Source organism: Neopelma chrysocephalum, unplaced genomic scaffold (assembly GCF_003984885.1).
Source record: "Neopelma chrysocephalum unplaced genomic scaffold, ASM398488v2 Primary Assembly neopelma1_96513, whole genome shotgun sequence".
Classification (NCBI taxonomy): Eukaryota; Metazoa; Chordata; class Aves; order Passeriformes; family Pipridae; genus Neopelma; species Neopelma chrysocephalum.
The window spans coordinates 5,674-16,845 of NW_020925159.1; the positions used below are offsets into that span (position 1 = coordinate 5,674).

The 11,172-nt window shown below is 43.9% G+C and overlaps 1 protein-coding gene across 1 annotated transcript in view; it reads left to right on the forward strand.

The window, feature by feature from the left end:
- The first annotated feature begins 896 nt into the window (after positions 1-896).
- Positions 897-11,172, forward strand: part of LOC113981375 (E3 ubiquitin-protein ligase KCMF1-like) — a 71,448-nt gene continuing 61,172 nt past the window's right edge. The window contains exon 1 of the mRNA XM_027708728.1: positions 897-990. Coding sequence (XP_027564529.1) covers positions 975-990 — 16 coding nt within the window. The 5' untranslated portion in view covers positions 897-974. The remainder of the gene's footprint in view (positions 991-11,172) is intronic.

Consider the following 11,172-nt stretch of genomic DNA (forward strand, 5'->3'; position numbering starts at 1 on the left):
GCCATTCCTCGCTCTCTGGTGTCCTTACTAGGGGACGAGGAAGATCTCCGTGCACCTGCAGAGGCGCAGCCTCACCAATACAGCGGTGTGTTCTACAACAGGGGTGAGCGGGGGGACTCTTCTCCCTCCCGCGGCACACGGGCAATTGTCAGAAGCCAAAATTATGAAGAAGGCTGTGTCTCTAGTGAATGCCTGGAGACAGCAGTCTCTCCTAGTTTGGAGGAAGAAAGGGAGAGACCCATGCAGTTACATGTAAACTACGCTCAACTCCGTGGCTTTCCCTGTGCTGGGTGGTGCCGATCCTCCTTTCCATTGGCTGTGTATTTCGTCTTCCTTCCTGTTTGCAGTAGCAGTGGCTATTGGTCAGAGAAGGAATGAAGAAAAAAAATAGAGAAAGAATTAAAAAACTCAAACAGGTGGAGAAGGAAAGAAACTGGGAGACCTTGATCTTAGGACAGGAAAGAGCTAAGTGGTACAAGAAGGAGTCAGTATTTTTATAGTAACAATAGAAGAGGGAATAGAGGTGGGAACTCGGGAAGCGGGATGTAGATTAAGGCGGCGGAAGAGGAAGAGAGGCCTAAGATTCACTATTCGTGGCGCCTGGGAAGTCACTGCTGGTGGATCCGCCCCCCTGAGGGAGGGAGGGGGAGAGAGAGAGACAGAGACAGAGACAGACAGAACGAGACAGACAGACAGACAGACAGAACGAGACAGACAGACAGAGAAACAGACAGACAGGCAGGCAGGCAGGCCTGCTGGCCGGCCGGTTGGCTGGCCGGCTGGCTGGGGCCCTTGAAACAAATACCTCTGCTTCACAACACCCCCCCCCCTTCCATTTCTTTCCCCTTTTTGTTGCTTATTCACTTCGTGCTTGGGGGTCAGCGCGTAAGGCTGGAGGGACCTAGGCTGAAGCGACGCCCGAGCAGCCCAGCGGGAGCCTAGGGACAGGCCTGGGCAGCAGCCTCAAGATTAGGATGTCCCGACATGAAGGTGAGAGACCCAAGAGCGCGGGGAGAGGGAGCGGGGGGGGGAGAGATGTCCTTGAGCCCTGTACGGCCTCTCTTGCCGCTGTGTGAGGTGGGTCAATATGGCGGCACCGTCGCTGAGAGCGGGGCCTGTGGAGTCGGTCGCGAAAAGTGGCCATGGTGGGAGGAGGAAGGCGGCGGCCAAGCCTTGCTTTGCAGTGTTGCGGGAGGGGAGGCGGTGGCCATGTACTTTATATATAGGCTCTGAGTCCCTTTTCTGTCGCTACTAAGAACGCACGCCAGGCCTGTGCTTGCTGAGGTTGAAGGGCCTGCTGCAGTTTGAAGTGGGCCTGGTCTCTGCCACTCCTCACTAGCCTGCAACTCGGGCCTTGCCTCGTCCTAGTCAAGGAGTGTGTCCGAGGTAGATAATAGAGGGTAGGAGACAGGAGAGCTGTTTATTTTCACTTCTCTTACTTTTGTTTCACTGTTTGAAAGATGAACCTGAGAGGTGGGCCTGAAGGAATCTGTTTTGGGGAAAGGAGGAAGGTGTAAGGGGTGTGTGTATGTGTGGGGGAGTGTCAGGGTGGCTTGCTGATGTGCCCTGGGAGTTATGAATGGCATGATGTGAAGGGAGGAGTGCAGGAGAAGAGGAGGCAGGCTTGGCATGATACGCTCTCTGTGAGGGGAAGTATCCTCAGGTTTCTTAGGGTATAGAGGAGGAGGAGGAAAAGGGACTGTGGGGCATGAGGCTCCAGGACAGCAGCACTTGAGGGGAGATGATGCAAGGAGGGTGGCCTGGCATCCAGGAAAAGTAGATTGGGTTGTGGTCTACTTGGGTATAATTAAGGGGGGGGGCTTGCACAGCAGATGTAGAAGGAACTTATGCAGGTAATTGGCTGTGGTGTTGGGACTGGGAGAAGGAGTTTATGCAGCCTTTGTGGCCGTGTTCAGGTGTAGTTTGTATTTTGGTAGCTTTGGCAGGTTGAGAAGTAATATATTCTTTTTAAATTTTGTACTTAAAAAGAGGAAACATGCCGATGTAGTAGCAGCTTTGGTAGAGAGGTCATCATCGAATTATTTTATGTGTTTGTCCTTGTTCATTTTTTTTTGTGGGTTTTTCTTTGCTATGGGTATATAAAGTGGATAGTTAAGGATTAATAAAAAAAGTGAGAAGAATGGAGAGAAAAAGGAAAGGGAATTTATGTAGAGAGAAGTTATGTGTGATATTTGTAAATAAATTTACTTGGTCTTCTACTCGTTTTTACAGGTAATTGCACTAATATAAAATATTATGTAGAAGTTCTGCCTTGTGTCTTGAAAGGATAATTTTTTGCTCTGATAGGAACTAAATTTAGCACCTGTCTCCATACATAATTTTGATTCTCCTAGAGCTGTGAGAATAATCTTTTTAAAAGGAATTGAGATATCTTTATTTAATCTTGATGTTTTGAAAGCAATGTGCTAGAAGACTTCAAATTTTGGGAGTAATACTGACTTCTAGATGGAGGGTTGGTATGATGACTATTCAGTGTTATAGCTAGAGCATTTTGTTAGTGTGTATGCTTGCCTATCTAAGACCAGACTTGCCTGAATCTACTAACCCTTTTTTCTAGTAAAGGTACCAAATTCTCTTGGTTCTTTTCTGATTGTGTTGTGTGTGTGTTTGTTGTTTGTTTTTGGTGGTGTGCAGGGAGATTTAAAGGTGATTTAAAGCAGGGTAGTAGGATGTGGACTTGTTAGATCACACTGGTTAAAGCCACGAAAGTGGTACGATGTATTGTGATGTTTTATTAAAAGAGAATTATCAAAACAGTTTTTAAAAATGTGTTCCTGATTGATAGAGATTATGTTTTGAGGTTTTTCTAGTGTATGTTAGGTTTTGTTTGTAGTATGGGGAATAATGTTTTTCTCAGTCTTATCAGCAGAAATAAGTATGGAAATAATGTTAAACATGGTTTTGTTAAAAATTGGAAATGGGTACATCGGTGTTCTTTGAAGTTGCATATTTTTAAAAATTAAAATATTTATCTTCTAATAAACTGTTGATGGTAATGTTACGTTGTTGACATAAATATCTTTCTATATAAAGAAGGAAAAACATCATCAAAATTGAAAAGATAAAGCTGCAGCAACAGTTGTACTTTTGTGATAGGTTTTATAGGAACCTGGTTTGTCTTGAGTTTTCTTGATGGTTTTCTTTTTTCCCCATTTAACATGTTAATTTTATATTAGTTATAAAGTAGATATAAGTTGCCTTGGTATAGGGTCTGTGGTTGGCTGAGAATTCTCAGTCTGTAAGATGATGGAAATTGTTCTTGCAAGGATAAGGTATAGGAGAAAAGTGAGCTTCAAACATGTTAATAAATTGTATCACTGCTCTGTGTTTTTTGTCAAAATGGCTTGGTTTTGCCAGAATCAGTTTTGCAATGGGGAAGGATGTATTTGGGAAGATAAATGCTGGAGAACTTGGAATTCCAATGTCTCAGGGCTCTTAAATAAGTATCTGATGGAGGTATAATCTTACTTTTCATGAGGGTCTATTGGTGATTTTCTTTGCTTTGTGGTGAGAAATAAAGTCACATTGCAATCAGAAGTTGCTTGGAAGACAGGAAGAGAGTAAATTCAACCATTGACCTTTTGCCATTGACTGCTGAATACCTTCAGAAGTGGAAAAGGTATAGAACTTGAGAAATTATCCCGAGTGGAGGATGTGAGGGAAGGGAATAGTGGGATAGAAATGTTTGCAAATAAGACAGTTATTTGAGCTGGGGTGACTAAAAGGTCTTCCAAGAAACTTTAGAAAGAGCTAATTCTCAATAATGAGTGACACAAGATGAGTGAAATTAACTTATGTTAAGAGGAAAAGCAATATGGAGAAACTTAACTTTTTGTGTACCTTATTGTCTAGTTCAGTTTTATCAACTTGGGAAAGGTTGTGGGGTATCACTATAGATAATCATGCTTGTTTTTGCTGCTACTGTGTTTGTTGATGGTGAGATGTGAAAAATGTTACTGCATTCAAGAAGCTGTTCAGAACAGGAAGGTTGTCGGGTTGAGTACTCGGGAGTTGGGATGCGCCAGAACTAGATAGCACAGAGAAACCTAATTCAGCCCTCTTTGAGTATGTGCACTGTGAAATTACATAGCCACATATTATCTTTGTTGTACTCTGCCTTGTCAAGGGTGTATAGGGAAGGAGGCTGTTGTATGTAGGGGAGGACCAGATGAGGCATTATAGAAAGGAAGTATTTTTGTGAGTTGAATTTTGTTATGGAAAGCTGGATTCATTCCTGCCTCTTCTATGGAGTTCTTGGGAAATGTCAGGCAAATCACTTGGACAAGAGTTTACAGGTGGCTGCTATCTGTGTTCCTTGTTTCATGAAGGCCGACTGAAAATTTTGGGCATTCACAACTGTGACTAATACCTACAAATTAGTGACTTTCAAACAAAATCCATTCTTGGCCCAGGGAACTTTAACTAGTTGGACAAATGCGGTAGTTAAAGGCTGTGAAAATGTCATAAGAAGACAAACAGTTAAATTCAGGCAGAATAGAGACTGAAAAAAATCTTTATCTTCAAGGTCGACCAAGAATCTAAAAAGAATGAATAGCTTTAATATAGATGAAGAGTGCCTATAACTTTTTTCATAATACAAGAACAGGAGGTTATACAATTAAAGAGGCTGATTCACTGATTAACAGAAGTGCTTTTTCACACAGTGTGTAACTAGACTGCAATACTTTCTCACAGAAAAAATTATACCACTTGGTTTCCAGTTTAAAGGATTAACGCTTTTGGATTATATCTCAAATTTTGTGTTTCGTGTCTCAACTATTTGAGACTAAAAGGTTGCTGTAGAGAATCTAATGTCCTATATTCTATGATGTTCCTACAGCTTTCCATGAATAGTCATCTGAACCTCTGATCTGAATTCATGCTAATTACTATGTTCTTATGTAAATATGATCCTTAATGTCATTCACATATACTGGCTTTACATGGCAAGGTTTTGGTGGTGGGGGGTTCCAGGGATAGCCTCAGTGAGTAGAGATGTGGTGGACAGCTGGACAGCGCTGGTTCTAGCTGGATCTGCAAGGAACTACTACTGGCCAAAGCTGAGCCACTAAGTTGATGGCACCTCTGAAAATAAATTTAAGAAAGGGTAATTATGCTCTGCAGCAGTGTGTGTAAGAAAAGGGGAAAGGGAGTGGAAGTGTAAGAAACAAGTTCGCAGACAGCAAGGTCAGGAAAAAAAAGGAGGGGTAGGATGTGCTCGAGGTGCTATAGCAGGTATATTTCCCTGCAGCCTATGGAGAGGAGTGGGAGCGGGCCAGTGATGGGATCTGTGGCCTGTGGAAAGGACCACAATGTAGCAGGCTCCAGGAGTGAACTGCAGCCCATGGAGAAGACCCCATGCTGGAGCAGTCTTTTCCTGAAGGACTGTTGTCTGTGGAGAGGACCTGTGCTGGAGCAGGGGGAAAGTGTGAGGAGGAGTGGCAGAGACAAATTTTTGCACTGACTGCAACCACCAATTTCATATCCCTCCTGTTTGGGGCAAGGAAGTACAAGAGTTGGGAATGAAGTTGAGACTGGGAAGAAGGGTAGGGTGTGAAGGGAGAGGAAAGTGTTTTAGTTTTTTTGGGTTTGTTTCTTGCCATCCTACTTTATTTTTAATTGGCAATAAATTAAATCATTTTTCCCCAAGTTGGGTCTGTTTTGCCTGTGACAGTAATTGGTAAGTGATCTTGCTATCTTTACCCACAAGCTTTTCCATCCTATTACACCCTCCCACCCCCATCCTCTTTAGGAAGGAGAGTGAAAGTGACTGTGTGGCTATCTGATAGCCAGCTGAGGTTCATAGAATCATTTAGGTTGGAAAAGACCTTTAAGATCATTCTGTCCAACCATTAACCTAGCACTGCCAAGTCCACCATGATTTGATGCAAGGGTTAACCCACCATAGCATGTTTGTTTCAAAGTTAATTATGATAACACTGTGATAAAGTAACAATGAAATAAGGTAATTTTGAATTTCTTTCAGTGCAGAGTATAGTGACATGCTCAATAGTTTCACTAGTTTCCAGTATGTGTAAATTAATTTTTTGATTTTGAGCTATTTCGTGAAGCTTTACTTTTGCATAAGCTTGACAGTTGCCTAGAACCTATAAGTGAGATCTCTGCAAATGTAAAATATTTTGTTTTTTCTTCATAGAAGTGCATTCAACTTTTCTTATCACTTGCGTAAGTGCTCTTCGTTCATAGAGTTCAGAAGTGAGTACGAGCAGTTGCTTGACTCATACCTTTTACGGTCTTTGGTTCAAGGTTGGAGTCCTTTTTGAAGATTAATAAGACCCTCAAGGTACTTTGACAAGTGACTAGGTTTATTGTAGGGGACCCCTGGTGGCCTAGTGGTTAGCATGCAGGACTCTCACCTCTGCGACCCAGGTTCAAATCCTAGCCAGTCCCCCGGGCAGATGGAGCCCGTTAGCCCTGTAAGGCCATCCATCTATGAGAAGGTCACTCTAAACAAACCTACGTCCTGAGGACCTCACTGCCATTGTCCAAGCTTGCTTGGCCCCGGCAGATGAACCTTAGGATTAAAGGGTGGGCTCAGTTCAGCGCAGGCTGTGTCTCACCTAAAAAATCCATTGCGCAGGCTGGAAAGGTAAAAAGACCTTTCCCCAAATCTTCGTTCGCGAAGACTGGCCATTATAGGTTTATTGTTTAAAATAAAGCTGTTTTTTCTGTGTGATGGGTTGATCTTGGCTGGATGCCAGGTACCTACCAGGCTGCTCTATCATTCCCTTCCCCAGCAGGATGGGAGAAGAAAATAAGATGGGAAACCCCTCATAGATAAGAGATAAAAGCAGTTTACTAAAGCAAAAGTGAAGGCTTGTGAGTGATAGGGGATGTGATACACCCACTCAGTGCCATGTTTCTTTGCCACTTCCCTATGTGTAGTATAGGGACCTTCTCTCTTCCCACAGTATGTAGGCATTTTGTTTGGGCAGGACCAGGGTGGTTGGCAGATCCCCTAGTGTTGACCAGCCAAGTGGCTGCAGCTAAATTTGCATCTCGATGCTTTCATGCCCCATTACCTAATGCTCTTAACATAGTCTTCAGCAGTCCATTATACCTCTCAATCTTTCCAGAGGCTTGTGGGTGATCAGGGATGTGATATATCCACTCAATGCCATGTTTCTTTGCCCAAGAGTTGATGAGGTTATTTCGAAAGTGAGCCCCACTGTCTGATTCAATACTCTCTGGGGTCCCATGTCGCCACAGAATGTGCCTCTTGAGGCCTAAGATGGTGTTTCGAGCAGTGGCCTGGTTTACAGGATATGTTTCCAGCCAACCGGTAGTTGCCTCCACCATGGTGAGTATGTAGCTCTTGCCTTGGTGTGTTCATGGCAGTGGTCCAATGTAGTCAATATGCCAGGCCTCACCATATTGGAAACCCAGCCACTGCCCTCTGTTCCAGGGAGATTTTACTCGCGTGGGCCTGCTTGATTGCAGCATGTTTCACATTCATGAATAACCTGTGTGATGGCCTCCATGGTCAGGTCCACTCCTCCATCATGAGCCCATCTGCATGTCGCATCTCTTTCTAGATGTCTTGATGTTTCATGGACCCATCGGTCTATAAATAGCTCACCCTTCTGCTCCCAGTCTAAGTCTACCTGAGCTATTCCAATCTTGGCAGCCTTATCCACCTGCTTATTGTTCTGATGTTCTTCAGTGGCGTGACTTTTGGGCATGTGAGCATTGACGTGACGCACCTTCAGAGTCATGTTTTCTACCTGTGCAGCGATGTCCTGCCACAATGCAGCAGCCCAGATGGGTTTACCCCTGCGTTCCCAATTGGTCTTCTTCCATTGCTGAAGCCACTGCCACAGGGCATTAGCCACCATCCAGGTGTCAGTGTAGAGATACAGTACAGGCCACTTTTCTCATTCGGCAATCTTTAGGGCCACTTGGATGGCTTTCACGTCTGCAAATTGACTTTATAAGTGCTCTATAAGTAAAGGTTATTCTTAGAGTACTTCTGTGACCCTCACGGGTCAAAGTAATAGTGGTAGGTGTTGCTATAGACGTTTCAGATAGCTGCCTGAAGGAACAGGGGATCTGCAGAGCACAAATTATTAGGCTTAGTGCATGGCATCATATTAAAGAAATGGTATTTAAATAGTGTTTTCACATATATTGGGTGGGGTTTATACTATGTAATGATGTGAGAGTTACTCTTTTTCTTTCTTGTATCCTGGAAGCAGAAATGATTTAAGCAGTGTGACCAGAAAGCTGAATAAGGAGCTCATCTCTGATAGGATTGTTGAGAATCATATGTAAAATTCCGACAGTCTATTCAGGAGTAAAAAAAACACAACAGTTTTAAATAAAAATTGGTTGGGGGTACAGAACCAAATAATTCGTTGGGGAATGCCATGATGGATGTCTTCTGAGCAACTGTATCAGATCAGCAGCTAATGGCTTCTGTTTGTGATGCAACACATTTTTCCCTTTGTTCAAAGGTTCTTTGTTAATTAACGCTTTTGAAGACGGTGGAATTTTTTTTAATTGTATAGAATAATGTGTTAAACCTCTATAGACTGCAAGAAGTTGTCTGCATTCTTTTTTGTGACACTAAGGACTTTAGTCTCAGCTATATCATGCAGTTATAGTAGTCTATGCTGCTTTAGTTTCTTTTGGTTCAAATGAGGCAATACCTTTGAATCGTTAGATTTATATAGTTCAAGAATAAATTAGAAGTTCAGGAGGTTAGAGAAGTTGCATATAAACAGTAGGGTTGGGAATACTTTTGTTTTCTAACTGTAGTTGTTCTAAGGCCTCTGCAAAGGGTGCAGAAGAAAAGCAGACCTGTTTGTAGGCTCTAACTTGAAAAAGCTTGAGCTATTTTTGTAAAATACATTCTGTGGTCAATATTACAGCTGCTGCACTAGGGCCTTTGCTGTACCATACCTGTCTTTGACAGGCTAATGCAGGATTAAAAAAGTTTTTGACATCTGTTGGTATTGTCAGGAGTCTGGTAGGAGGTGCTGAGCTATTTCTGAATTAGTGTTCTGCAAAGCAACATTGCCAGTGCTGTAAGGTGGTGACTGCTATGGCAAGTGTGGCAAAACATAGGAGGAGAACAATTCATCCTTAGGATCTCCTGCGGGAGCCAGGGTGGGCTAACTCACTATATAGAGAGCTCATACAAGATGTTAAAAAGTTTGTTTAAAGAAGTACTAGGAATATGGAAGTTCTGTGTTACAGGTAGACTTACTCTATAGGCCCCTTCCCAAATGCCATCTTCTTAAAAATTGCTCTGAAATGAATTGATGGAATATCAAGCTTGTGTATGTGTGTACATAATTTCCTAGTCTAGAGAACTGTGCTGTCTTGATGTTGTAAAACAGTAGGGTGATAAAGTTGTACGTTTCTGTGATGTGCATTCTTAAAAGGAAACTTGAGAATACAGCATGTGGATGAGACTATCTTATGTGCAGCATCAAATTAAATAATGGTTTGGGTTGGAAAGGACCTTTAAATTTAAAGATCATGTAGTCCAACCCCCCTGCCATGGGCAGGGACATCTTTCACTAGATCAGGTTGCTCAAAGCTTCATCCAGTCGGACCCTGAATGCTTCTGAGGATGGGGCAACCTTCCAACTTCTCTGGGCAACCTGTTCCAGTGTCTCACTACCCTCTTTCAGTTCTAAACTGTTGCCCCTTGTTCTGTCACTACAGGCTTTGGTAAAAAGTCTCTTTAAGTCCCCTTTAAGTATTAAAAGACTGTAATAAGGTCTATCCCAACTCTCTCAGCCTTTCTTCATAGGAGAGGTGTTTCAGCCCTCTGACCACTTTTGTGGCCCTCTTGCACCTGTTCTAAAAGGTCCCTGTCTGTCTTTTACTGGGGACCCCAGAACTGTACGCAGTACTCCAGGTGGGGTCTCACAAGAGCAGAGTAGAGGGGGAGAATCACCTCCCTTAACCCACTGGCCATGCTTCTTTTGATGCAGCCCAGGATACGGTTGGCTTTCTGAGCTGCAAGCACACACCACTAGGTCATGTCCAATTTTTTATCCACCAGTATCCCCAACTCCTCTGCAGCACTGCTCTCAATCCATTAATTCTCCTGCCTGTATTGATCCTGGGGATTGCCCTGACCCAGGTGCAAGACCTTTCACTTGGCCTTACTGAACTTCGTGAGGTTTGCATGGGCCCACTCCTCAAGCCTGTCAAGGTCCCTCTGGGTGGCATCCCTTTCCTCTAGGGAATCAACTGCACCACTCAGCTTGCTGTCATCTGCAAACTTGCTGAGGGTGCACTCAGTCCCAGTATCTCTATTATTGATGAAAATATTAAACAGTATTGGTCCCAATAAAGATCCCTGAGAGACACAACTTGTTACTGGTTTCCACTTGGACATTGAGCCACACTTTATGTGCATCTGTGGTGGTTTAAAACCAGCTGGGAATTAAACTCCAAACAAACCGCTCTCCTCCCCCCTGCCCCCTCCAGTGAGAGAGGGACAAAGGCAGAGACTATGGGTTGAGATAACAATTTACTGAAAACAAACAGCAATGGAATAAGAAATGCACAGTAACAGCAGCAATATTAATAACAAAAGTATACAAAAGAAGGAGTGATTTACACACAAAAGGTGTTCACCACCTCGACTCAGTTCTTCATGGCCGCTGAGACAAAGACAAGATGGTGGACATTCCACAGCCAGCGCCACATGGCCTCCTGAGACAAAGACCAGATGGTGGAGGCTCTCCATAGCCAGCGTTCCTCATCCCCGAGCCAATGAAAAACAAAGATGGACAACCCCCCCAAAAGCCAGATTGTCCATGTTGTACCGCTGACTTGCGGACTGCTGGGCTCAGCTGTGGTCGACAGTATTCAGATCGGCTCAGCTCCTCTCTGCTTGGCTTGACTCGCCACTGCTCCATTCCTGGACCGAACCACTCAGTGCAGGCTCGCCTTTGTGGCTCTGTTCCCCGTGGCTGCTTCCTCCACAAGTGCTGAGGTGCACATGCTCTGCTGGGCTCAGCTGTGTTTGCCGCTTGGACTTGCGTTCTTCCTGAGGGATGGGAAGGGATGGGCAGTGGCAGGAGAGAGGAGAGAGACAGAGTCTGCAGCTCTGGTCCCGGCAACTTCCCCAAGGAAGAAAGGGAACAAAATAGCACAATTTTGGCCTCT